This window comes from Neovison vison, chromosome 6 (assembly GCF_020171115.1).
Source record: "Neovison vison isolate M4711 chromosome 6, ASM_NN_V1, whole genome shotgun sequence".
In the NCBI taxonomy this organism is placed as follows: Eukaryota; Metazoa; Chordata; class Mammalia; order Carnivora; family Mustelidae; genus Neogale; species Neogale vison.
Window position 1 is genome coordinate 199,040,037 of NC_058096.1, and position 27,594 is coordinate 199,067,630.

Genomic DNA, 27,594 nt, shown 5'->3' on the forward strand with positions numbered 1-27,594 from the left:
GTGTGTCAGTGTTCTGTGAAGTTCATTTTAACAAATGCCCTGGTTGGCAAAGGAACAGGTCAGAAAATCTCTGCCTGTTTTTTGTCCAACTGGGAAAATTGCCACAAGGTCTTTTCTGGGACCATTTTCTATGACCCTTGTTTCCCTTTTGGTCTTTTGTTTGAGGGAGGAGGGACAGTATGCACATGTCCTGGTTTTCCCTTGCACTCACTAGCTCTGGGGGCCTGGGCGAGTCACATAAACCCTCTGCGTGTCCGTTTCCTCATCTGTGAGAAGGAGATAAGAGCCTTACAATGTTGTTGAGAGGGTGAAATGGAATCAGAGCATCTGAAGTCCTCTACAGTGTGCCGGGGACATGGGAAGGCCACTGTCACTGTTGCCCATGGTGAAGAGGAGGAGGACAGTGAGGGCTTTGGTGACCCCTGGGCTGTCCATGCCCTCCCTCAGACAGGCTCTGCTGGGGCAGCATCCATCTTCTATCGGGTAGCACAGATGGGAGACTCTGGTGGCTCTGACCACGGTGCCTTACTTATCCCTCCTACCATTGCTCCTCCATGAATGGATAAGCGTGCTCTCTCTCTCTCCACCAACAGAAATGTACCAAGTGTCCACTAAAGACGTTATTGGAGAGACTTAGAGAGAGGCAGGTGGTGGTAGAAGTTTCCTATGAAGCTAGGTTTTTCAAACTTTGTTGTTGTTGCATTGAAACTATAGAATATGAGAACTTACCCTGGCATAAGAATCACGGGAGTAGGGATGCCCTGGCTGAACTCAGAACACTCTCTGGTGTAAGTGCAGGCAGCCTGGACAGGACTTGACCACCGGTGGTATCCCCACCGGCCCCTTGTTCTAGACCCTGGGTTGTGAGCTCGCACTCGGGAGACTGGAGGCTTGTGATGAGGCCCCCAAGAACTGACCTAATCTCCCGTGCCTCCCCAAACAAGCTTGCCGTGCCCACACTCACAGCCTTGACCTAGTCGGTGAGAACGGGTGCTGTTACCTGCTGCTGTGGCTCACTTGGCTCAGCCTCTCCATGTCATGAAGACATGTGGAGAGCCAGCTGCCTATCCCGGAGGCTGCCCGCGTGGAGTTCAAACTACTTGTTGGAGCAAGTATGAAAATGACATCAGCCTGTTGCACCCATTTCCTCGCTAAGGCACCTTGACTTTGTGTCTGGGGCTGTGGCCCCTGAGTCGTTGGGTCTCTAGGGTACATCTTTCTTTGATAGAGTGACATAAGGACTTGGGTGGGTACTATGGGGTTTTTGCCTCTTGGGACCTCATTTTTCTGTGGTGCTGGGGTGGCTGGCTCCCTGTGGTTATTTCTTCAGCTGTGTGGTGTTGGCATCTGTGATGTCCTGATTCTGTAGCAGGTTCGCATTGTCCTTCGTTAGCGTGGAAAAGTGCTGTCAGCTGGCTTGTTCGTTTGTTCAGCTACTGTTATACCTGTCAGTGGGTTCATGGTTGGGGTGTCAGGAAATCCGGTGCAGCTGGGGAGACACTTCCACACCTGTGGGTGGGATTTGGATGAGGGAAGAGATTTGCAGGGAGACTAGTGGGGCACTGATAGGCTCTGGGAAAGGCCGAGGGCACACGAGTGGTTGAGTGAACAGAGTGTCTCCCAGTGAGTGGTTGTGGGGATCTCATTTTCAAGTTCTTGCCCCAACAACCACCCCCACCCCCAGGAGGTCCACAGAGTCTGGTCTCCAGGGAAGATAGAGTAGACATACAAGTAACAGTGGATAATGCCAGCCACTCACAAGTGCCTCTTCTTGGCTAAACCCTCAGCATAAATTATGTCATTTAACTTGACAGTGCACAGCCCATCAAGAGGAGGTACTGTGGTATTCTATCCCTCCTCCTACTTCCTTCTACCCTCTTCTCACTCTCGTGACCTCTGTTTCCTCCCTGTGGTTCCTTACGCCATGCCCTTCTCCCAGAGCAATCCTGGATTGTTGGCCTGACAAGCTCTTATTCCGCCTTCAAAACTCAGCCTAGGCAGTGCCTCCTCTGAGAAGCCTTCCATGATTCCCTCAGGCTGATGTAGGTGCTGATCCCCTTGTAACTATATATCTCTCTATTGTTGTGATCTCACACTGTACTGTAATGATACATTTTTTTTTATTAAAAGAAACTTTGAAACAATTTTAATAACCTCCAAAATATAAAAACACTTTTTTGTGTATTCTTGTAAAGATGCCGGGGGTACAGATATAACTGAAGCCCATCTTAACCTCCAGCCAGCCCCAAGTTCCTCCTCAGAGGAAGCCAATTAAAAGTAACGTCTTCTCGATAGCGTGCCTGCTCCTGGGCACAGCCCCTTTCTTCTGTATCCACACAGACGCTGGAGCCAATCTGTGAGAGGATGAGGGTAAGTGGACGGCACAGGTACCTGACCGTGGGGCGGGCTTGAGGGGAGGGAGTGCTTGGGCTTGAGCCAGCCACATGATATGCCAGGGACCGCAGGAGTGCTGATGTCATTATCTCTGCTTCAGTTTCGTGGCTTCAGCCACCCTCCGGGGTGGTGGCCTTGGTACTAGCCAAGGTCTCTAGGTTACAATGCTTGGCCATCGAGGAGATGAGGTCATCTGGGGCAGGTGGCTTGGGACTTTGTGGTCACAGACTGAGTTGTCCAATAGCTTTCAACTCTGGCGTTGGCTTTGACTCTGAGATTGGTAGGCAAAAAAAAAAAAAAAAAAAAAAAAAAAGATCCCTCTCCCTATTCTGATAAAAGGCTAGAGGACAAATTCTGGCTGGTTTTTTTTTTTTTTTTTTACTGATAAATGTTTATAAAGCCCCCTGGATGCCAAGCATGATGCAGAGCAAGGAATATGCAGAGCTTTGGCAAATCCCTCCAGAGGGCGTGTCCTCCTTTGAGATCTGCCGCTGAAAAGATCTTTTTTGGTGAAGAGTCTTGATTTGTTATTTGTGTACTGGTGAGGGGTTTTATAACATATTAAAAATATATGTGTGTGTATTTTTTGTGATCAAGCATGTCACCAATAATACACCTAACTCTGGCTTTGGGTGGGGCATAAGGAAGCAGAGTGGGCTCTGGAATCAGATTGGATGGGTTCCAATCCCATCCTTCCTTTGATGAGCTTTGGGACCCTCAGCATGTTCTTTAGCCATTTTGTGCCTCAGTTTCTTCCTATTCAAAAGAGGGATCATGATAGCATCCACTTCAGTGGCTGGGAGAAGAGGAAATGAAATAATGCATGAGGAGCGCTGAACATGACATGAAACGGGCTCCACAAAAGAGTTTAATGTTAGTAGTAGTTCTTCATTAGTATAAGTAGTTCACATCAGGAAGAATTGAATGTACAAGATCCGATTTCTGTTCTCCCGTTTGCAGTCTTTGGAGGGAGCTTAGATTTCTGTACTTGATACGACCAAAAGTTAGTATGTAACAGTAGCAAGGAAGTCCAAATTCTGTGGTTTGTATTGCATGTCCTCCAGGAGCTGGGGGGAGCTCCTGGGAGGATGTGGGGCTCCCTGTGGACATGTCAGATGAGTGAAAGGAGGGAGAAGGACCAGGCGGCAGGTGTCAGGGAAATATTCCGGACCAGTCCAGTGGGCAGTGATTGCCAGGGTAGGGGGTGACGAGGGGGCCAGCTGGGATCTGCTTCATCCAGAGGTGAAGTGACACATGCCTGTGGAGTGGAAATGGAATGAGAGAGGCAGAGAAGCTACTGCTTCTCTTCCTCCTCTTTTGTTTTAAATATATTTATTGTATTTTTATAACTATTGTCCTGGAATTGTAGGATGCAAAGTTGGGGGATTTAGCATGGCTGTGGTGATTTATAGAGAACAAACTTTCGGCATCCTTATCTGTTGAGAGGATTACTGAGAACTTGAGTGGAGTGGTGGGGGGGCACTTTAAACAGATACAGTTAGTTGTTACAAAATTCCTAAAGCTTCTTATTAAAGCATAACATACCTGCAGAAAAGGGCACAGATCATAACTCTAGCTTGATAGATTAACGAACATTTACTACGGCTCTCTGCCATGTTAAGGATCATGACATGGAGAGATGATCCTGAATTATCTGGATGGGGCCATTGTAACAAGGATCCTTATAAGAGGGAAGAGGGAGGGTCCAGTTCAAAGAATGAGACATGGAAGTGGAAGCAGAGGCGAGAGAAGAGATTTGAAGATGCTACATTGTTGGCTCTGAAATGGAGGAAGGGGCCAGGAGATGAGGAACGCAGGTGGTTTCCAGGAGGTGGGAACGCCAAGGGAATGCGTTGTCTTCTAGAGTTTCCAGAAAGAATGCAGCCCTGCTGATCCATTTTAGATTCATTTCTGACCTCCGGAACTAGAAGAGGATAAATTTGTGTTTTATGCCACTAAGTCTGTGGTGATTTGTTCCAACAGCAATAGGAAACTAATAGAAAACTCTTACTCATAGTACTACTGAGAACATTCTCGAAAATGTCTCCTGGTGCACCGATGGTCCTAGGAGCAAGTGCAAGTATGCCCGCCATTCTCAAGGGTGGTTAGACCCACCTGTGCTCCCACCAACAGCAGGGGTGAGAGTTGGAGTTGCTGTATATCCTCGCCAACACTCGGTGCTTCCTGAGAAGAGAGATTTTTCAGTGCAGAATTAACAGGGCTTGGTGTCCAAGGGACAGGGTTGTGCCTTACAAGAAGTTGGTGCTCAGCAAATGCTGGTCCGCGTTGATCCAGCCAGCCGAGGAGAGGAATGAGGAAGAGGTGGTGCCCAGAGTTGAGCTGGGGTGAAGTGGAATTCCTCTTCCTTGGAAGTGACTGGGATGGGAACTCCTGAGTCACGTTAGATGCATACAGAACTTCTCAGCTTCAGAGTTAGAACGCCACTGATCTTTGCGACTCTGTGATTGAGCAAGGTGGAGTGGCGGATATCGGGCCTCAGCAGAAAGCTTGCGCTGTTCGGCTGGCTGCTCAGTGTTTGAAAACTGCCCTCCAGCAAGCGCTGTGACTTTAGGTTGCTCGCACCCTTCGGAGCTCTGGTTTTGACGTCTGTAAAATGGGCATGGTCCTGCCTTCCCCGTGGGGCCGTGGGTGGATGAGAAGCCTCTGGGTGCGAGCCCAGAGTTTACTGCCTGCACACAGGTAGCTGTGGTTATTTGGGACAACGGCATTGGGATAATAAATTCCTTTTATGGAAGTTGGCAACCCTGGCTTCAGAGTGTTCAGGGACTGACTGTCTTGGGGTGGGTCTGAGAATATCACCCATTGGTTGGCATCCAGGGTCAGGCTCATGGTTCACCCTCCTAGGGCTTAATAGAGACACTGTCCCCCAGAGCCCCGCCCCCCATTCCTGAAACTGTTTTTGAAGCTATTCATTCATCATTTGTTTGTTTATTCCTTCAGCCATCACTGAGCTTTACTGAGCTTTACTATTCACTATAGTAAATAATTACATTATTTACTATAATGTAGTGATTAGGGGCACGGATTCCCAGATAAAATGCTCGGTTCAGATCTCGACTTTACCGTTTTGTTGTCTGTATGGCATATGGCCAGATCTTCTTTGTGCCCAGTTTCCTGATTTGTAAAGTGAGGCGGTATCTGCATCCTGGGCTGATGTGAGAAATGAATGAAAAAATTCACAACAGTGCCTGGCCTTGGGCACCCCTCAAGGCTGGAGTGTAAGAGTTGGGTGCCCTCAATCCTTGCCCCTTGCCACAGGCAGAAAGGTGATGGTTTATTGGTGGTTGTCTATGGAGTACGTTCTCTAGCACGGGGAGGGAAATCCTGAAACCCTGACCCGAACCAGCTGGGGCTCCTTTGAGGGCAGGGTCTGATCCCTCACAGCTGCTTGAGAAATGGGGCTTTGAGGAGAGTTGGCGGAGTTTGGGGCCATAGGTGTCGAACCCCCTTGCAGCGGTTACTGTACTGTGGAAGGGCTTGTACACTGAGCAGATGTGGCCTCCAGGCTGAGCTGAAGTGGGCTGCAGAAGTGACTCTGGTGTGGGCTGCTTGCTTTCTCCCCTCTCCCTTCATAGTGGGGATGGTGGCCCTCCGAGACTCCGAGCCCACATCTCACTACCCTTCCGTCTTTCCTCATTCCAGGTCCACATCTTCCCTCTTGCCTTCTTCTGGGCCCCTCTGTAATGCACATGCCTTAGCTGATGAAGTTAGCTCTGATGGAAGCCAGAGCAGTGGTCCCAGACAGGGATCCAGATGCTAAAAATATCTCATGATGTGCTTTTTGCAAGTTAAATAAAAGAGCAGCATTGGAGACTGTGGCTGGGGATTCTCCCCAATACCTACTCTTTCCAGTGCCTTGGGATGCTGGAGTCCAAGATATCCGGTCCTGCTCACTTGGATTTGAGAGTTTATCCTCATGGAGACTTTTTTTCAAAAAAATATTTTATTTTTTAAAGTGATCTCTGAACCCAAATGAGGCTTGAACTTACAACCCTGACATCAAGAGTTGTACGCTCTACCGACTGAGCCAGCCAGGTGCCCCACTATAGTGCTTTGATCCGGAAAAAGGCCAGACTCATGGTGGGGCCGACGGAGGAGGTTGGGCGGGAGATTGGGCCAAGCAGATCTGAGGCTCAGCAGCCTGATGCAGCAGCATGGGAGATCATGGAGGATCACAGGTGTCCGAATTACCTACCCCGAAACCCCTTTAGCCTAGGAGGCACCAGGTTGAAGGCCAATACTCCCTCTCTCAATATGGTCTGCACAGCCGGTCTTCCAGTGTTGAAACTGACGGCTGTTTCTTTGGTTGACACCAGATGAAGCAGCTGGTTTGGGTTTGAGACCATGCTGTGGAAAGAGAATCTGCTCTCCTGCTAACCCCACCCCACGTGGGGAGGAATGCAGTACGTGAGGCTGAGGAGGGAAGCTCCACCTCCCATCTCAGACTCACCCGGGGAAGATGGTCACCGGGCCGAAGAACGAGCCGGCAGAGCCCTCTGCCCATTGAAACGTTCTCTCTCTAGTTCTCTCTCTTTTTTTTTTAAATAACTACTTTTTTTTTTTTAAAATTTATTTGTCAGAGAGAGAACAAGCACAGGCAGAGTGGCAGGCAGAGGCAGAGGGAGAAGCAGGCTCCCCGCCCGAGCAAGGAGCCCAATGTGGGATTCGATCCCAGGACGCTGGGATCATGACCTGAGCTGAAGGCAGCTGCTTAACCACCTGAGCCACCCAGGCATCCCTCTAGTTCTCTGTCTTATCCCCGTGTCTCTCCTAGCTTCTGTTGCTTCCAAGCACATAGACTCAAGTCCCTACCTGTGGATGTCATATTCATTGGGATATTTTACCACTCCACGTAGTCATTTTGTGAAGCAAAGCTCACAGCTCATGCCTGTGGGTTCCAGTGTCCCTATTTCTGCCAGGTGTCCTGCTCTTGATGGTCTCCCCGCTGGAAGGTATTACATACTCATTAACATCTTCATCCATCTAACACTGGCTGAGTACTACGTAACTTACGTGTGGTTTTACCCAAGTTGTGATTGAAAATAGTTTGGCTTTACTTGTCTCCATAGACAGAGGACATCAGAAGCTCCAAATAACCAAACTCATCCTTAAAAGGGCCCCAAAGGGAATATTTAAGGATCGTGCCAACTGTGATGAGAGTTAACTAGTCTTAAAAATAGGATCAGATAAAACATTGACTTAAAGAATAAAGCAATTTCTCTCTAAGGTAGTAGTTCCAAGGTGGTAATCACAGGCCCAGGTGCTTTCTGTCTTGTTGTGCTATTGTTTATAAATGCAGGTCATCGTCTGCACAGTCCAAGCTGAGTTCTAGCCAGTGGGAGTCAGTGAGAAGGGTGGGTAAATTGTGTGCCAAGTCTTTAATACGTAGATGGGTAAGTGGCACCTTTCCTCTCTCATTCCACTGGGAACTTACCTGCAAGGACACCAGGGAGATGTAGTCCCTGATAAAACTCAAATAACTATGGCAGAAAGGGAGAATGGATTTCAGTGGACATTGGACCACCCTTGGTATATTCCCCTTGTATGTATTTAATGCAACTTTTTGTGTGTTTATAACATAAATATGCCCAGGTTATACATATTTGTTGTTTTTGCTTTCAGAAAGAAGACCTGGCCTAGCCATGCTGTGTCTATGGACATTTCCACAGTAATGAATCAGTGTGTCTTTAGAGGAATGGAAGGAAACAAGGAAAGGTAAAAATATCTTTAAAAATTAAAAATTTTGAAATTCTCACATGCATCAGTTAAATACAATGTAGGACTTCATCTATGTCTGTGTATGTCAGTGGAAGCCATCGAGCATTGGAAATAGTAGGACTTCTTTTGTCCCCTTTCCCTATCTCCAATTTTTGACACCAGAGGAGGATACCTTTGTTAAGTATGAGAGATTTTTTTCTATGACTTAGAAGGGAGAGTTGGTATAAATAGGACTAATGTGGTATAGAATTAAATATTTGATTCTAAAAGCTGTGGGCACTCATTCCTAGAAACTGTGGACAATTTCTCAGTTGATTATGTCTACATGTGTGGGTGGCCAGTCCCTGAAAGAAGGCAAAGACTGTCCCTTAGCTTTGGTGGCCTCTACCTCTTTCTCTTTCTTCCACCTCCTCTTTTTCTTCTTAAAAACAAATGTATTCATTTAATTTAATTTTAATGCCCAAGAGATGCATAGATATATTTTTTCCTAGTTAAAAATAGGTGACACACCCTTCCCGAATTTCATTCCCAGCCTCCCCACTCCACACCTGCCTTTCCCAGAAGTAACTTCTGTGACCTACTTTTGTATATTTCCTTCCAGAACTTTTTTTAGGTGCTTACATACTGAGAAAAAAAGCCATTCTTTCTTTCCTTTTCTCCCCCCCACCCTTCTGTTCTTTTGATACAGGCAGTCATACTATGCTTATTGGTCTATTTTGTAACCTTTTAAAAAAATTCAATAATCTGTCTTAAAATGTTTTCAAGACAGTACATGAGAGTCTTCCTTTTATCTGCTACGAAATAAATAGCATATGTGTGGCATAAGAATCCCACTGTTTATTGAGCCTTGTTCTTGTGGGTGGTGGGTAGGTGGGTCCCATTGTTTGCCCTTACACTGTCGGGTATGTGCCTCCTGCACACATGGGCAGATAGTTCTCTTAGGAAGTTACTGAGGAATGGAGTTGTTGCACCGTCCTGTGTATACATTTAAGATCTTACTATATATTGCCAAGTCATTCTCTAAGGATAGCTTGTCAACAGGGTGCCAGATCTCCTGTTTGCCTGCCCTCCTGCTGGACCCCAGCTCTTCATGCTCTTTCATTTTTGCCAGTCCATTGGGTGAACAATGGTATCTCTCCATGGTTGTCATGTCCTCCTCCTTCTCTTCACTCTGGGGAAGTTCATCTCCTCAGGTCCCTGTTACCTGGTTTCATCTCCCAATGGCAGAGGGTGAACCTCTGTCCTCAGAGGGACCTAGTGACCTCTCCCAAGGCCCAGGACATCTGGGCGGTCCTGGTCTGCTCTGGGAATGGGTGCTTTGTCTTCTCTTCTGAAAGTAGCATGCTTCTCCAGGAGATTATGTCACAGGATTACCTGCTTCTCTCTAGACTCCTGGTTTTGAAGAGCCTTTGGCTGGATTTTCCTACTTCAGGTGGTTCTATCCACCGACTGTTGCCGCCATCATCACCATTGGCAATCCTCCGAGAAGATGCTGGGTGTCAGGCTCTGTGTGGATCGCTGGGCTGATGTATCTCATTTAATTCTCACATGGCGCTATAGGGTAGGGAGTTGTGTTCTTACCCTTATTATGGCCATTAGGCAACATTAGGACAGAACAGCTCCTACCATTGCCCTCCCTTGCAGTGACAAACATACCCATATTGAGTTCTCCTTAAGGATGGAGCTGTGGGGCCATCGCGCTGGTGTTTGCGGTTGCCTTAGCCACACTTGGTTGTTAATCTGCATCCATGGCCTTCCCCAGAGGAGAGGTGGGAGCTGAGAGTTCGGGTTTGGGTTTGTTCACAGCCGTCATGTGAACACAGGCTCCTGCGTGTCATCAGCTTCTCTGTTCTGGGGTCTGGTTGGGGTGGCAGCCTCACCCAAGTTTGTCCAAAATGCTTCCCTGGAAAGGGGTTTTCTAGTGTTAGAAAACAAAATTCAACCAAGTAAACTTGAAGATCAGACTGGCTTTTATTAAATGATTCATGACCTGGGCAAGTAGAAAGGAGCTGTGAGGAGGTGTACAGAATAGGAAGGTTTTTATAGGAAGGAGGGTGGGCAAGAAAGTTATTAGCAAAAGTAAAGATTGTTTCAGGTCAAGACACCTTTTTTGGGTTGGGGAGGGAATGGGAGGGTTTTAATCTTGCGTGTGATCTCTCTAGTGCTGATGAGAAAATTTCAGGTTGACTTCTAATAAGGTCACCTTCCTGGGATAGGTTGAAACTGTAATGAAGTCTTGGTTGGCTGTTGTGGGAGAGTAAATTAGTCCAATTTGGGTTCTTTTCCCCCTTTCTTTCGTTCCTTCCTTCTTCTTCTTCTTTTTTAAAAAAGATTTTATTTATTGATTTGACAGAGGGAGAGATTGCAAGTAGGCAGAGGCAGGCAGGGGGGTGCGGGGGAGGGGAGGAGAGGGCGGAGCAGCCTCCCTGCTGAGCAGAGAGCCCGATGCGGGACTCGATCCCAGGACCTGAGATCATGACCTGAGCAGAAGGCAGAGGCTTAACCCACTGAGCCACCCAGGTGCCCCTCCTTCCTTCTTTTTTTAGGTTTATTTATTTATTTAAGTAATCTCTACTCTCAGCATGGGCCTTGAAACCAATAAGCCCAAGTTCAAGAGTCACACGATTGAGTAAGGCTTGTTTATTTTTTTCCTTTTCTTTTCTTTCTTTCTTTTCTTTTTTTTTTTAAACACCAGGTTGGGCATATTTGTCATTGGAGTAAATCTGCTTTATGCAACCACTGAGCTGTGGAAGGATGTGTGTCACTTGCACCCATAGGCCCAATCAGTCACCCTACTCTAAAATTGCAAGTTTAGATCTCATTCTAAAAGCAGGCAGTGTACAGTTCCAGAGGTCTTCCTAAAGCCCCCTCCCATGATGTTTCAGAGACATCCACGTGTAGACCCAGATGATCTTAGGCTCATTATTATAGTATCTTGTTTCTTCATCAGTAGTTTTAAGCAGTCTGGCCTAGGGTGATGATGTGTTTGTCTGAGTTCGCACAGAGACAAGCCTCAGGCTCAGGTCTCGGATCTGACTCTGGCTCTTTGTACATCACAGTGACTTCTAGTGTTGAAACTGAGCTCGTTAGCCAATAATGCCTCGAAGGAAACTTGCCCATTGATCCATCAATTAATTATTCATCCAGTGGCCATTTACTGAATACTTCCTGTGCAGCAGACACAGAAAGATGGGTAAGGTGAGTTCTTACAGGATCCAGAGTCGGGTGTAAGGGCAGGAGGCACACGCTATGAGCTGCAGTTAAGTGGAAAACTATTCTTGGTTGGTCAGTGGTGATAATAATAGGCTCTGCTGCAGTGGGTTGTTGGGGCATGTCCTGAGTTAATCACGATAAAGTACGTGGCATATAGTAAACACCCAATAAAGGTGGCTATTTTCATGGTTGTCTGTTTATTTTTATTCTTACATAGGGTGAGGAACCTCAGAAGATTTTTTATCAGGAGGCTGATAGGGCCAGACTTGTGTTTTATTTTTATTTTTAAAAAGATTTATTTATTTATTTGAGAGAGAGCGAGTGAACAGGAGAGGGGGTAGGGGCAGAGGCAGAGGGAGAAGCAGACTCTCCGTGGAGCAGGGAGGCTGACAGGGGCTCCATCCCAGGACCCTGAGACTATGACCTGGCCAAAGGCAGATGCCCAACCGACTGAGCCACCCAGGCGCTCCTGACTTGTGTTTTAGAAGTGGTAATCGGGCACCTGGGTGGCTCAGTGGGTTAAGCCTCTGCCTTCGGCTCAGGTCATGATCTCTGGGTCGTGGGATCGAGACCCACATCTGGCTTTCTGCTCAGCAGGGAGCCTGCTCCCCACCCCTGTCTTTCTGTGTGCTGCTCTGCCTACTTGGGATCTCTCTGTGTCAAATAAATAAATAAATAAAATATTTTAAAAAATAGAAATAGCAATCAGTTGACACAAGTTCTCATTGTATGTGTTTATATTTTAGTGTCTGCCTCACTGAATTCCATGGGGCCAGATCATACTGCTTTGCTCACTGTCATTTAACCCAGGGTGTGGCACACAGTAGGTGCTCACTAGTGTTTCTGGACTGAGTGTAGGAGGCAGAGTATTGACAATGGGTCCCTCAGGTATGGTGATATCACAAAGCTGGCCAGGGAGAGGGACCTTCAGCTCTCCGAGGGCTAACTGCACTTTCCCGAGGAGAGCGGCTCCCTGGAGACCCCGGTTTGGCTCCAGTGGTTTGTGGGCATTTTGTCTTTAAACCTCGTGATTTTATTGAGGAGACCTCTCCCTACAGCCTTTATTGCCTGAGCAGTGGTGACTCACCCCTTTCAGCTCTAGGAGCTGACTCACGAGAATGCAGGATTTCTAGGAGCTGAAGCCCCTGAGGAGTTCAGTTTTCTGCGGCCACCAGTGACTGTGGATGGATATTGCTTCCCTGGGCCTCTGTTTCTCAGCTGTGCCCCAGTGGAATTAGGCATGTGAAATTTCTGATGTCTGAAGAGGAAAATTTTGAAGGGAGAAGGCCTTGCTCTACTTGTAAATCCCTCCTGTGAAGGGACTGAGCCCATGCTGGAGAGATGGAAAGGTTTAAGTTTGTGTGTTCGTTGATTCATTCATTCATTCATTCAGTCAGTCAGTCAGTCAGTCATCCATTCATTCATTCAGTGGGTGGGTCGGTCAGTCAGTATCCCTTCACTGCTCAGCAGCCATAAGCATTTTGGGAAAATGCTCAAATTAGGAATTATAAAGATGTTTCACTCTCAGCCTGCACAAATGCAAGTCTCTTTATGAAAATAAAGATCTTCTCAGGCTCGCTCACGTATTTCAGTGTGCCTTGAGCACCTCCTCTGTGCCAGCTCTGCTCGACTTCCCTCTCCTGGAAGGCTGGCCTTGCCTGGTGCAGGAGCACCCACATCTGGCTCAGGGCTCAGCACACAGTAGGCACTCAGCCTGTGAGCGGCTTTGGTTGACCGAACTGGCCAGAAAACAGTCATTTGTAGACGGCGACATGAAGGGCTGTATCCCAAAGACAGGTTTGTCCTCTGTTTCGTGTTCAGGGGTATCTGATTTGCAGCCTGCTTGAGAGCCCTCACCTGTAGACGGGTTCAGTTTGCTGCGTGCTGTTAGTCATTCTTATGATCTCCTTATCAGCTTCCGTCTTGTCCTCAGGCTGGAGCTGTTTTGGTCACTGATTTTTATGAGCTCCTTGTTCACTGCCCACAGGGCTGTGTGGGGCCCCGTTCCACTTCCTCCACCCTCCCAAAATTCAGCTGCTGACCTTGAGAAGCTGGAAACCCAGCAAAGGGGAGAGGGCAGCCTCTTCTGACCTGAGGCTCTAGCCTTAATCTTGGACTCACCAGCCCTGTGGCCTTGGGTAAGGTCACTCTCCATACTGTCTTCTTAGAGATCACTGCAGTATTTCCTACAATCTGCTCATTAGAATATAGTTTCTTCCAAACACCAGCAGGCTTTGCAGGGGAAAATGGGGCCTGTCGCCAAACTTGTTTGGGTTTTGCTGACTTAAGCTCACTTATATTTGGCCTTTCTCAGACTCAAAATAGCCTGTAAAAGGTCAGTGTGCATGGAGGGACCTCTCAGGAGAGGGTAGAGTGTGCAGCTCCCCACATTTGCTCTTGCATAGACTGCACTGGGGACATGCTGGGCCATTGAGGCTTCCTCCTAGAGCTTTAGTGATGTGCCTAGGATAGAAAGGCAAAATAACCAAAAACACAATTGTTGGATTTGAATTGTTTAGCAGTTTTTGGTTTGTTTTTTGTTTGTTTTCTTTTTAAAAATTTTTTAATTTAATTTTATTTTTTTCAATGTTCCATAATTATTTTGTTTTCATTAGGAACTTTTAAATAATATAGTAGGCAAGAGGTGGAACAAGTCTTCCAACCCATTATAGAAGCCTGCTGGTGAATCCGTGGAGAAAAAGTGGTATCTTCATAAAGGTTCTTATTCAGGCAGAAACTCTCCCATGCAAACACTGCTCTCTTCCTGGCTGTTTGACCTTGGGTGTGTTTCTTTACTTCTTGTTCAGATTCCTCAATGGCTTCAAAGAAGGGTGTTGGTTGATGGGTGAGCTTCCTTTCAAACCTACAATTTCCCATATATTGTTTAAAACAACTATAAGCCCATCGTGGAGGCACATGGGATCTTCTCATTGATTCCTCAGGGCAGTGCCTGGGATCAAGTAGTCAGTAAACCTGGGTTGAATAAATGTGAAAACAGAACAGGCTCCTTATTGCATTCATTGGCATAACCCCATAGACAGCTTACTAGGTTATTGTTAAAGTCATTTAATCAGTACACATGATCTTTTTTGAGACACATGAAGACTCTTAAGGGAGATGATGTTCTTGGACAGGTGAGGAACTGAGGTTCTGAGAAACAAAGGGTTACACTGTCGTCCTCTTACGAAGGAATCAAAAAGCCAAGACACAGACTCAGGCTTCTGAACCTCAAGTGCTGCTTTGTTTTGTTTTTGTTTTTGTTTTTTCCCCAAAGGCCATATCTGTCCTTGTACTGGCCAAAGGCATTGGTTAGGACAGGTCTTGGGAGAACAGCCATGAAGACACTGAAAAAGCCCTTCAGTTCTCTGGTGGGTCTGTCTAATCAGCTACAGGGCAAGTTGTAACAGTACCTTATAACATTATAAGTTGTAACATTATAACTTCTTCCAAGTTATAACAGTATCTGCTGATTCCTTTCTCAAGGGCTTTTTATATATGTTGTCTCCAGACATCACAGAGACTGAGCAGAAGACCCACTGTTTGTGTCTCTTTTACAGATGAGGAAACAGAGTTTTAAGCACCTGCCCTAATGTCACAGGTCATTATAGGGCTCAGACTTAAACCTGTCTTTGACTGGCTGAGGGGAGAAAGCCTTTTCACCACCCCATCTGCTTCTCACATGATTGGGACCCTCGCTTATCTTCTCTCTGCAGACAGGAGCCCAGAGGCCCCCTACAGAATGGTGTGGGGTTGGGGGGCGCTGCTGTGTCTGCCCTAGGAGTGGGACTGAGATTTTAGCCAGGACAGTCCACTGAGGCACGGAGAGTGGGCCTTCTGCTCGTGGGAGCCCATCAGCCTGTCCCAACTCCTGGTGGCCTCCTTCTTATAGGGCGGCTCCAGTGACAAGGGGAACTGTCAGGAGGGTGTTAGGGGAGGCGGTGATGATCCTGGCTCAGTGTCGACATTTTCCAAGTCCCAGTTTGCCATCCATGAAAGGCAGATAACAGTGGCAGTTAGGTCCCCAAGTCGACAGGAAGGTTCAGTAAGCAATGCCCAGTTCAGTTACTCAGCACCAGGCACCTGGCCCGAGTCCACTCTCAGTCCCTAAATCATTGTCCCACCAACCACAGACCCAAGGAAGAGCCGTCAGAACGCATGCCTTCTACTTTCCGGTGAGCAACCCTAATGTATGCTGATCTCTTTAAAAAAAAACCAGCCAACAATTACCCGAGTACTGTTCACGTGCTCCACATACTGTCAGGCTGTACAGTCTGTACCCAGGGGTACAGTTGGATGTGGGTCATGCTCACAGTGTAGAAGGAGATGTGAGTATAAGACGTAGCTAGAGAATAGGAGACATAGGGCAAGAAGGGCTTATGGAAAGGTCTAGTGAGGTCTGGCACACAGTGCCCACTAGGAAATGTTTAAAACCACTCAGACTGGAGGGCATTTGAATAGGCACAACATCGTGAGGTGGTACTGGGAATTCCAGTACCGATTCATGGAACTTTTACAGACCCCAGTCTGTGGAAGGACGGGTCTTGGGTGAAAGGCAGCCTCGGTCCTGATGCTGAACCCTTGCTAGTGGGGAGCAGGTGTGGCAATCTCCCTCCTGGGAGAGGCAAGAGCCTGGCACTTTTCCTGGAGGTAAATCAACCTTTTCAACTCCAAAGGTAGAGAATCAGGTTTGGAGACCTGGGGAGGCTGGGGGTGGTGGTGTGGTACCCCAATGGTTGAAGTGCTCACCCAGCCCACAGAATAATCAAGATGCAGTTACAAAGCACTGGGGTGTTCTGCTGGGGTGTAGATGGAGAGAGTCTTGAGGTGTTTGCTCTCTAGGTGGGAGGAAAGCATGGGAACTCAGGTGAAGACTTTCCCTAGGACTGTGGCTGGCACAAGAGTTGAATGTGGCTTTGGTCCCACCCGCGTTCAGTCCTACTTAGAAGCCAGCGTCTTCCTCAAGGATGGGAACTGGTGGAGGCTCGCTGTGTGCCAGGCACTGTGCTGAGCTGGGGGATCTACAGGGATCAGCATAGGCGGGAGCCAGATCACCTCTAACAGGGTCCCTGCCCTGCAGGGTTTTGTAATTCGTTTTAGGTTTTGTAAGGGCAGGGAACTAAACAGGGATCAGAAAAAACAGTGCAAGAAGGAATGTATTTTAGAAAAAATCACTCATGTTTTCTTATTTTTGTTTTGTTTGTATCTAGGAAAGCTATTGATGAATAATTTCTTTTATTAATGTTGATGGATATTGTACAATTGTCCTACTGGTTCTAATAGTTTTTTAGAGCTTATTTTATTTATTTATTTTTTTTGTGGGGAGAATTTTTTCTGGGCACATAACATAATCACATCATCTGCAAGCTAATGGAATTTTGCTTTTTTTCCCTTCCCAGCTGGTAATACTTTGTTTGTTTATTGGTCTAAAAGATTGGCAAATGCTTCCTGAGTAATGTTAAACAAGTCATTGGGTCATTTTTACCTTCCTCTGACACCAGTAGGAATCCCTGCTCTTAGTTTAAGTTATATATCTCTTAAGGAAGTTGCTCTCTATTCCTATTTTGTTAAGAGATTAAAAAAAAAAGGAATATATGTTGAAATTTAACAATATTGGCATCTAAGGAGACATGTGTTTTTCCTCTTGATCCTGTTAATGACATAAATTATATAGATAGATTTCCCTAATATTGACCCATCCTTGCCTTCCTGTCATGAGCTACATTTGGTTGAACTCTGTATTTCTTTTAAGGAAAAACCTTTTCAAGCTACTTACTGTCATTTGAATTGCTGCTCCGTGAAGATGCAGTTGATTTATCCTGTGGTTTAGAATAATGTCAACAGCATAGTTTAACTTCAGTTTGAGAAGTCAGAACTGGAGTGATGAACAAACCATTAATTTGTTAGGCCAGCATATTGCTACTGAATGCTGATATATGCAAAGCACTCTGGTTGGATGGCTTCCAGTGCCCCTTGTAGCTCGGAGTTCTTACAATTCTGTGTGATGGTTCCATTAGTCAGGATTTGTTGTTGTTGTTCCAAGTGACAGAAACACAGATTAGCCTGGATTCAACGTGGATTAAGGGCATATATGGTTCATATAAATGGACAGCCCAAGAGGGGGTAGCTTCAGGCATAGCTGGATCCAGAGACTCAGCATTAGTAGGTTTTGCTCTCACTCTTTCCTTCTCTTAGCTCCTCTTTCTTCTGTATTGGCCTCATTCCCAGGAAGACTTCCTTTACATGATACCTCCCAGAAGCTCCAGCTCTGGAGCTTCTAACACTCTGACATTCTCCCACAGCTGTAGGCTGAGAGTTTATCATTCCCACTTGTTCCAACAAGACTTCCCAAGTAGATTCATATTTGTTCTGCTTGGAACACATGCTGTCTTCTGGACCTTGAGGGTCGGGGATAAGATCAGCCTTATCTGAATCTTTGGACCGAGAGGGGAATGGGTAGGAAGGCCAAGTACTGTTACCCACAGACGGGCAATCAGAAGCACAGTGGCAGAAATACCTGATGTCCATGTCATTGGGACCAGTGATCCCCCTTCTTTTGTGGTCTTTGCTGTCCTTTATCATAGGTTGGAGGGGAGACGGCAAGGGGCTGTGATCTAATCCTAGGGCCCAGCAGGTCAGTGTCAGAGCCAGATTCTAAGTCTCTATCTGAAATTCTAGGCCTTACTTGTTCCACTGAACTACACATAGAAACAGGAGTAGGGAGTTAAGGTGTCAGCTAGGCACTTTGAGATTTGGTTGTTAAATGAAGGGTGACCCTGGGTCACCCTTACTGCTGACGCACTCACCCAATGTAATCATTCATCTTGGTGATTCTCTATTGTCCCCTTTCCAAAATAAACTTAGAAAGTAGACACTTTTAAAGGGGTGTCTTTGATGGGATGTTAAATATTTTATGTGGAGCTTGTACAGTAACCAAGTTTTAGTTTGGCAAAATCTTGCCTTGTCCGATTTGTCATGTCTTCACATATTTTTTTGTGTTTTAAGCTTTATTTTATATATGGTGTGTGTCAAATTCAGGGAAAATTCAGTGATTTTCTACATATGTTTTTAGTCTTCAGATCAAGGTGAAGTACTTGTTCAAACCCTCTACTAGCTTCTTCCCAGCCTCCCAGCTTTGCCCCAGTAGAGCCTGGCCTCAGGCAGTCCCTAAGAACTCTCTACTGGGTGTACCGACCCGAGTCAGGGACAGATAGGAACCTGTTCCTAAAGACTTGTGTGAGGAGAGAGGAGGGAAGTTACCATCTACAGAGTATAAACGCTGAGCTGTCTGTGCTCTAGGGGGCTGCGAATGCACTGTCCAGTCGTAGTATTGGAAGGCCCCCTTGCTCCCTTTCTCCTCCCTCACAGATGAGGAAACTGAGGCCGCAAGAGAGGTAGGGTCTGCCGAAGGTCATGGGCTGATGCAGGTTCAAGGCCAAACAGATGATCTGTGGCTATAAGCCAGCCACCCAATTTGGTCTGACTCTCATTTTATGATACCCTTGATCCCCCCTCCCCCCACCGGAAAATCTTGAAACTCTGTGAAAGGTGCTGTATATAATAGAAAGAATGTAAGGGCTGGTAACTGACATTCTTGGGTTCAAATCCCTGCTCTGTTTTATGATCTTGGGCAAGGCTATTAGTCTTCCTGAACCTCAGTATCTTTATCTGTAGATGGGATCATATTAATACCAACCTCATAGAGTGATCTTAACAGGTGTCGTGTGCTCAGCCCATTGTTGACACATGTGATTTTTATATTTGAAAAGTCCGTTTATAGCATCTCTTGGTGAGAGGTAAGGCAGACGTGATGTAAAAGTAGGCTGACAAGATCATAACCTCCCCCCAAGTATGAACACTCTAACATGCCTTTAATTTTGCTGTTCTAAATTGATTTAGTAATAATGATAATGTGATACTCAAGAACCAGACTCTGGAGATGGACTGCCTTGATTCAAATCCCGACTGTTGCATGGTGTAACCTTGGGTAAATGACTTAACCTCTCCAGGCTATAGTTTCCTTGAATGTAAAGTGAGGCTAATAATAGGGCCTACCTTATAGGGTCGCTCTGAGGACTGAATGAGATCATGGGTAAAGCATACTGCCTTAGCCCAGTACCTTCGTCGATGTGCAATAAATGTGACTTAGTATTACTGCCAACAATTTGATCTATACTTCTCTTTGGCCTGTAAACACCGTGCTGGAAGTTGAGCTGCAATCTCTTTGTGCTAGAATGTCACCGAAAGCTCTCTCCTCATGTTTGTGTCACTGACCGAAGAGAAGAGTAACTGCCTGGGCGGCAGGAGCCTCTAGAAGTTACAGGAAGAGGTCAGCGCTTGGAGAAGAGTGAATGGACCACTCTCCTGGGTTGCGCGTTTTTGTCTGTCGGGGACAATGTGTGGCTTTCACGGGTGACTCATCCTTGGGCAGCAGTGACCATTCCTGGGAAGATGCAGAATGGAGTTCAGCCCCACATGTGTCGGGAGGGTGGCTGGGTCTGGAGCTGATGGTGATGGGGAGGGCTCCTTTCTCTGAGGACCCACAAGTCAACTCAGCTAGCCATGGGTCAGGCTGAGCAACTGAAAGGAGGGGAGAAAATAAAAGGTGCTGGCTTGGCGGGCTCAGCTCTTTTTTTAATTTTGAAAAACGCTCCTTTCAGCTCTGAATCGGCCCCTTGAGCTGCAAGGAGCAGTGCCAGTTAACCCACATTTAATTGGAAACTGGGTTAGGGGACATTCTCTCCCCCCGCCACCAGAGCATGTCCTGCGTGTTGGCCCCCTTCCAGTGGCTGGTACAGTAACAGCCATTGACACGGCCCTGGCTGACTGGATGCTGGAATCAGCTGGGTGAGTATCCATCCCTCTCCTTCCACATCCGCCGACTCTCTCCTAATTGCATTTGCCAGCTCTGCAGAGAATGCAGACTTTCCCTTTGATTTTCTGAGAGATCAGTGTCCTTTGTTTATCTTTGTCTATCTCTGCTGTTTGGGAAACACCTCAACACATCCTCACTGTTAGATTTTAATTTTCCTGTTCAGCGGAATCTTTTCCTCTCCTGGGTGAAATGGTGAAATTATGCAGGGTTCCTTTTGCCTGGTGACACCCCCCCCCCCCAGTCTGGGGTGTGTGTGTGTGTGTGTGTGTGTGAGAGAGAGAGAGAGAGAGCGAGCTTCCCTCCCCCAATCCCCGGGCCTCACTGTGCCTTGTTTTGGGGGCTGGGACCTGGTCGACAGGGATACAGTGACTCCCTTGTCTTCTGGGTTCCCACCAGCTGATGAGCAAGGTCATTTTCATACTCATGACACCTGCTTATCAAAACCGCCAGCTGCACCCCACAAAGCCCCCTCCCCACACTGGAGAGAGACGAGATAAGAATAGACCAGGAGCTAGAGAGTGAAGGACACTCTCCACTGACCGTGAAGGCGTGGATGGGCATCTGATTGGACAACTGGGCTCTGTGGGCTCTGGACTGATGTAAGTGCCCCACCAGAATGGTTTGAATTGGAAGAATTTTTTTTAAACTAAACAATAAGGTATTTGTGCACATGTTATGTGATTTGATCCTTTTTTGGTTCTTGTGACCCACTTGACTTTTTAGAAGGCAGTTTTGTAACATCCACCTGCCTCTTTTCTTTTGAAAATGTGACGGCTCTGTATCAGGAAATACATAAGTTGCATTGACTAGTGGGGTTTCAGTGCAGGTAACGGATGGCTGAGAGACAGTATGTGTGAGCTGCTGTGTTACTCCTTTCCTGTCATGGTTGTGGGTGCCATCAGGGCTCCTCTGTTTGGATGGTTTTCTCTGAGCTTCCTGGTGGGTCCTGAGGACTAGCCTGGGTGGGTGGGTGGGGTCCCTTCCCTGTGGTCTCTGGAGCTGTATATTGAAGGGTAGCTGCTTCGATCTGTGGGAGCTGGCCATCGGGGGATTGGAAATCCAAAGAGCTCATCATGCCCAAAGCTGCTTGGGGATTGGTAGGACCAGACCTTTCTCACCACCAAACAGGTTGTGGTCTTAAAAATAGAATAAGGGTGGGGCATCTGGGTGGTTCAATTAAGCCTCTGCCTTGGGCTCAGGTCATGACCTCAGGGTCTTGGTCTTGAGCCCCACATCGGCCTGCTTCTCCCTCCCATTCCCCCTCTGTGCTCTCTCTCTGTATGCCTCAAATAAATAAAAATAAATAAAATATTTAGGAAAAAAAAATGGAATAAGGGCAATGAAGTGCCTGGGGCTTTAGGTAGGGGTGGATCCAAGTTTGAGGAACCTGAAACATAATCTGGGGGAGGGCTTCCTCAAGAAAAATAATTCAAAAATATCCTTTTACAAATTTTGTAAAAGCGCAAGACCATATGGATACCTTTCTAAGGAGGGGCTTTAGCCTCATTAGCTTCCTGCTATGTCCAGTTTGGGCTATAACAAAACAAGCAGAGACACATTGTGAGGAGAAATTGAAGTGGGAAAATAAGAGGTCCATCTTTGGCCAGATTAGAAAGGGGATTTAGTGTTCCCATTGTCTACTCACTGCTGTTTGGCTCTAGTGGTGTAGCAAAAAGCAGGCACAGTCATTTATGTGAATGAATGGGTGTGGCTGTGTTTCAATAAAACTTTATTTACATAAACAGGCAGACCATAGTTTGTCAACTTCTGGTCTAGACAATAATTTAAGGCTGTTTGGTGGATTTTTTGCTAAAAAGTAAGAAGTTAAAAAAGCAAATTTTATAAATTTAATTTAAAAAGATGTTTTATTATTAACTATTTGTGTTCATTGTAAAAACTTTGAGAAGTTTAGAAAAATATAAAGAAGCAATAAAATAATCACGTATAATTCTACCACTCTTCAGTAAATGCTGTTAATCAGTGATTATTGCAGGAAATTTCCTTCTAGCATTGGTATGCATGTACATACACACTAATTATTTTAATTGAAATTATGGTCATCAGTTTGGTTTCTGGTTTTCTTCTAGAATATGGCGGTCCAGTTGGTGATGGAAGTGGTACACTTTTGGAGGACAGTGCTGTTTTACACAAGGTTGTGGACTGTGGCATCTGAGCTCTGGGTGTGAAGGCCAGTTATATCTGAGCTGGGAGGCCTTGGACAAATCACTTTAGTTCCTGTAAAATGGAGATATTCATCTTAGCCACTTCCCACATGGTTGTGAGGATTAAATAAGATCACCCACAAAGAGGGCCTAATTCTTGGCCAGACACAGGTTAAGTGTTGAGTAGATTTTGGACGTTATTCTTATTCCTGTTGTGGTTGTCTTGTTGTAGGAATGGGAGCAGTTCCTGGGTTTTGAGGCAGGTCATGGAGCTGATGCCCTCCCCTGTAGACCCCAACACATCATCAACCCCACCTACCTGGCATAGGTTGCTAGGAGCAGTGAGGTTCCAGGCCCATCGAGTTCCCATGGCCCGAGTTCCTGGGAGTCACATCCTCAGTGGGTCTGTGTAGGACCCAGGGGCAGTCTGGAGACGTTGGAGACATCGATCCTCCCCACAACCAGACTCCACGGCTTCTCTCTCCATCCCATCTCCTTTAGCCTCAGTGCAAGTCAGAGAGTCGGCAAGCCTTGCAGGGGATGAAGATGGAGTAAAACCTGTGACCAAGCACTTGCCAAAACCAGGTCTCCTTAAGCCCCAGCAGAGTTCACTCAGGATTTGGGACTGATCATCCCCTCATGCAGGTGAGGGGACCAAAGTCCAAGGTCACACAACAGGTAAATTCATGATCGTGGTGGGACACCTTTCTTTTTGAAGTCAAACTTTCACCCGCCACCTTTGCTTCCGTGCATATCTGGGTTTCTCAGGCTGCACACCACGGCCATTCTGGACAGGACAGGTGGTCTGTACGTCGTAGGGCACAGCATCTCCAGCCCGTACCTGCCAGATGCCAGTAACACACCTTCCCCCAACTCATGACAACCAAAAGGCTCTCCACACATTGCCGAGGTCACCTAGGGGCAAGGGAGGAGGCACAGCTTGCCGGCGAGGGGCAGGGGTTGGGAGCCCCTCAGCCTCCAGCGGGAACTGCTGTCCTCAGCACATCCAGATAGGGACTCTTCAGAGGGTTCCCTCTTAGAGCGTGAAAAGAGTGAGATTCTTGTCTGAGAGCTTGTGCTCGGAACCAGCATGTCCATGTAAGTTCCAGGTGGCTTAACTTTAACCTCCTGATGCCTAGAACTTTTTTTGTTCAGCTGTGCCTGTGTTTCCTCATTAGGCTGAACCCTTCCCTATTTTATGAAATAGGGCACGCGGATCCCAGCTTCACCGTTCCTTGTCGACTTCCCATGTCAGCAATTTGCAGGTTCCTGATGGTGCTCTCACGTAGTGATCCACCCCGTCACCAGGACTGGGGAGAGAAACCTTGTCCCTGGGGCCAAATCCTGCTGTGAAGTTTCCTTTTGGTCACCTTCCTGCAGATCCTGTGTCACCTCTTAGGACCCTCCTCGTTTGCTCATTTCCTCCCTCAAACGTGGCTGTTGCTCATCTGTTCTTTCTAAGTTTAATACAACGGGGGTAAAATTAAGAACTAGAGACAGAGAGGGAGGGCCCAGACATCTCTTTCTTGGGGTAAAGTACATTTTGTAAAACAGCCCATGTCTGTTTTTCACCAGAGCCCTTCCCACTAGTCAGGCCTTTTCACGAATGCTGGGATCCTTTCTTCCTCACGTGGTTGGGGCTCTTGGGAGCCAGGGCTCAAGGGAGCAACCTGTTTACAGTGAATGGGGCCAGAGATGCGGGGGGGTAGTTTGCACGCCTAACACTGGTGAGTAAGGTACAGGTGGCAAATGGCCAAAATTAATCTTAAAAATCCTCCAAACTCTGCGTGAAGAATAGCATGTGTGGTTTTTGTGTATAGCCCTCTGCAATGACCTGTGTATTTAGAGGTCAGTGGACATAGTTACCATGGAGCAAGGAGGGCACATGCAAATAAATTCCCCTGTGATTTTTTCTTTTTTTTTCCTTAAAGATTTTATTTATTTATTCGACAGAGATAGAGATCACAGGTAGGCAGAGAAGCAGGCAGAGAAAGAGGGGGAAGCAGGCTCCCTGCTGAGCAGAGAGCCCGATGCGGGGCTCAATCCCAGGACCCTGAGATCATGACCTGAGCTGAAGGCAGAGGCTTAACACACTGAGCCACCCAGGCACCCCTCCCCTGTGATTTTTAATGTGACACAGTACAGAAAGGGCAGGTGTCCCTGAATCCCAAGGAGCAAGGAAGGCCCTTCGCTACAAGGCTCGCCTACCGGACAAGCAGCAGGGAGCCGTGTGGGAGAGGCTGGGCTCAGGAGGCAGCTGCCTGGGATCTGGTTCATGAGCTGCCACTTGCTGCCTGGTGATCTTATTCAAGCCTGTGGCCTCCGCGGGCCTCGGTTTCCTCTCCTCTAAAGCAGTGTGATAATACCACCAGCACCTGGCACAGAGGAAGGGCTCATGTGTTAGTGGTCATGCTGCTGCTATTGTCCCTGTCCCTGTCATTACACTGTTATTATTACCAGTGAGATGTGACTGGTTTGGGAACAGAGCTCCCGTTCCTGCTCCTCTTGGCTGAGGTGTTTCCTGTGAAGAGATGGGTCCCGAATTCTTCCCCCGCTACCTGCCTTGCTTCGTCCTGCAGACACAGCTGAGTTGCCCGAGCCTCTTCACACATGCTCCTCCTTGCTTCTTGCTGCAACGTGGCTCGCTTGTTGTTTGAACTGCTCCAGAGACTTGGCAGGCCCACAGGCAGCCCTGCACATGCTGGCCTGTCCAGAAGGATGACAGAATGCAGTTGTGGTTCTGACCTCCTCAGAAACCCACCCACCTCTGACCTCCTGGTCCCAGCTCCCAAACACGTGTCCCTGGCTCGGGGGCTGAGGGACCCGGATGAGGTGTAGGGGGTTGGACGAGACAGCCCACAAAGGTCAAAGGGTGGGGGGAGGACTTTTAAAACAGCTCTGGGTCCCTGGACGCTCAATTAAGAGACTTGCTGGCGGACTGGGGCGCAGGCCCCCGGTGTTGTGGATTTCCACGGAACAGATGATCTGTGGAATATTTTGACTTCAGAATTTATTCATGAGTCTTCCAGCCGAAATGAAAAGTGAGAAAGTTAAGCAATATGTTAAAGGGAAAGAAAATAAGCCAGACTTAGGGTCAGGAGTCCCAAACTGAAGTGTTCACAGGATCCCCAGGGCGGCATGGGCCGTGTGTTCCCTGCCTCCTTTTGGGAATGCAAGCCCACTGTGACCAGATCTGCTGATTTCCCGAGAGACTCCAGGAGTCAGGATCGTAACGTAAAATCTTCAGATTTCTCCTGAAAGCACTTCAGAGTTTGAAAGTTTTGCAACCAATCGGCCAAAAAAAAAAAAAAAAACACCCCACAAAAAACATTTAAATTACTTCTCAGGGCTGGAATTGAAAAGCCACCAGCTTGCAAGGGACTTAAGACATGCTCTGCTTGTGCCTGTGGAATTTGCCGATGAGGAAACTGAGGTCAGGAGAGACGTGACTTATTCATGATCCCAGAGCTGGATTTGAATTCAGGTCTCTGGGGCTCCAATCCCAGGCTTTCCCCTCCCCCACCTCCCAGCATTACTAGGATAGTGTGTTTGGCCTCCATGAGGGCTCTTGGATGGCGTTTTACTACAGGTGGCGGGGGTCATCCCAGCTCTGCTGTGGAGCTCACAGAGTGGCAGCAGGAGGAAGGGGCCCCAGGGAGCCTGAACATGGTCTCCATTCTCGGTCGACTCCAAGACGTCTGCACATACCCAGAAAAGGCTGTTCTTGGCAGAGCTGCCTCCTCAGACTCATCATCCTGAACAGTGCATGGATTTAATTTTGCCGAAGTTCGAGCTGTTCTAGGCAAGTACATCCAGCGTGGTTCAGCAGAATTTTCTGCCCAAGAATCTATACCGTTTAAAATATTTTGGAGGTCTTAGCACTAAGCAGGCTAGGATAATCACCATGATGTCAGGCCAAAGTCAGCCTTGTCCTTTGGCTAAAAAAGACCCGTGCTGCCTCTGGACTGTGGCATCAAATCCCAGCTGCTCAGCAGAGCAGCCCTGCTGGGATAAGGTGATGAGAAATTTGCATCTGTTAGATGGTTGGTGTGGCCAAATGACTGACCAAGGGGCTCCTGTTCTTCAGGGGTTGGGGGTGGTGATGCACGGGGTGGGGGGGGGTGGCGCATGGGATGGGGGTGGGGGTGAGGGATGGGGGAGAGGGTTATGCATGGTCAGAGACTTATGTACTCATGTGCTGCTCAGTCTGCTTGTTAAAAAGAAGAGTTCTATTTTTGCAAGTCAGTGCAGCCTGAACCCCGAACACGAAAGCCAGTCTTTTGGAGGAAATTGATCAGGATCCAGGAGCAGCTGTCAGGCCCCGGGAGGGTGACTCATGAGCAGCTACGTTCCTGGAACACACCCGTCCCTGGCCAGCTAGGAAAAGGCTTAGCAAGGAGGTAAATGTGGAGGGGTGGGGGTGGGTGCTGCAGGCCTGGCCTCTCTTTTCAAAAACAATGTGTGCTACAGTCAAGGCATCCATCCCCTAGGACCCTCCAGGCTGCTTTAAAAATCGGAGTTTCTGCAGGCCTGGCTGTAGGCTGGCTGCCCATTTTCCTCTGGAAGACCACAGGGTCACTTTCCAAGCCTGATCTTGGAACAAACAAAATTGGTTCTAGCTCAGGCTCAGCAGGAGGCATGTGCCACCGCAGCCCTTTGGTGGCCGCCTTTCCTTCAGGGCTGTTGGGTTTCTGAAATCGGTGTGATCTATGGTTCTCAGCAGCGGGTACAACTGGTTTTTCAGGCTGTTGAGAAGGAAAGTCTGTGATTTATGTGGCTGAAGTATGGTGTGATTGAACCCCCACCTCCAATCTCTAAAGTTCCAGAACAAACAGAATTCATGTGAATCCACAGTTTATTTATTAACTTTTTGCAGACAAATAATACCCAAGCAGAAGAGGCTGCACGTAACCACATAGCTCTCTGGCTTTTACCCCCCACAGAACACACCTTTGCGTTCAGATCAGGAAGCACAGCATGAGCAGTGCCCAGCATTGTTGCCTGTGGCCCCCTCGGTGGCAGCTGGGGGAGGAGCGGACCACTATCCTGACTTCCGACTTTCTGTAAAGGGAATCACCAGGATGGGGGGCAGTGGTTTTGTACTTCAGCCATCCTAAGCAGGGGGTGCCGTGAAGCTGAGGGAACACTCAGCTGGGGTGGGTTGTTCTCTGAGTGTTGGAAGGGAGGTTCTCGTGGTATTCGTGGGCTGGGGAA

The 27,594-nt window shown here is 47.5% G+C and overlaps 1 protein-coding gene across 1 annotated transcript in view; it reads left to right on the top strand.

Moving 5' to 3' along the window:
- The window catches only part of ARHGEF3 (Rho guanine nucleotide exchange factor 3), a 316,269-nt gene that overhangs the window by 26,865 nt on the left and 261,810 nt on the right, over positions 1 to 27,594 (top strand). The window contains exon 2 of the mRNA XM_044253328.1: positions 8,038 to 8,130. Within this exon, the coding sequence (XP_044109263.1) occupies positions 8,069 to 8,130 (62 nt within the window). The 5' untranslated portion in view covers positions 8,038 to 8,068. The remainder of the gene's footprint in view (positions 1 to 8,037; positions 8,131 to 27,594) is intronic.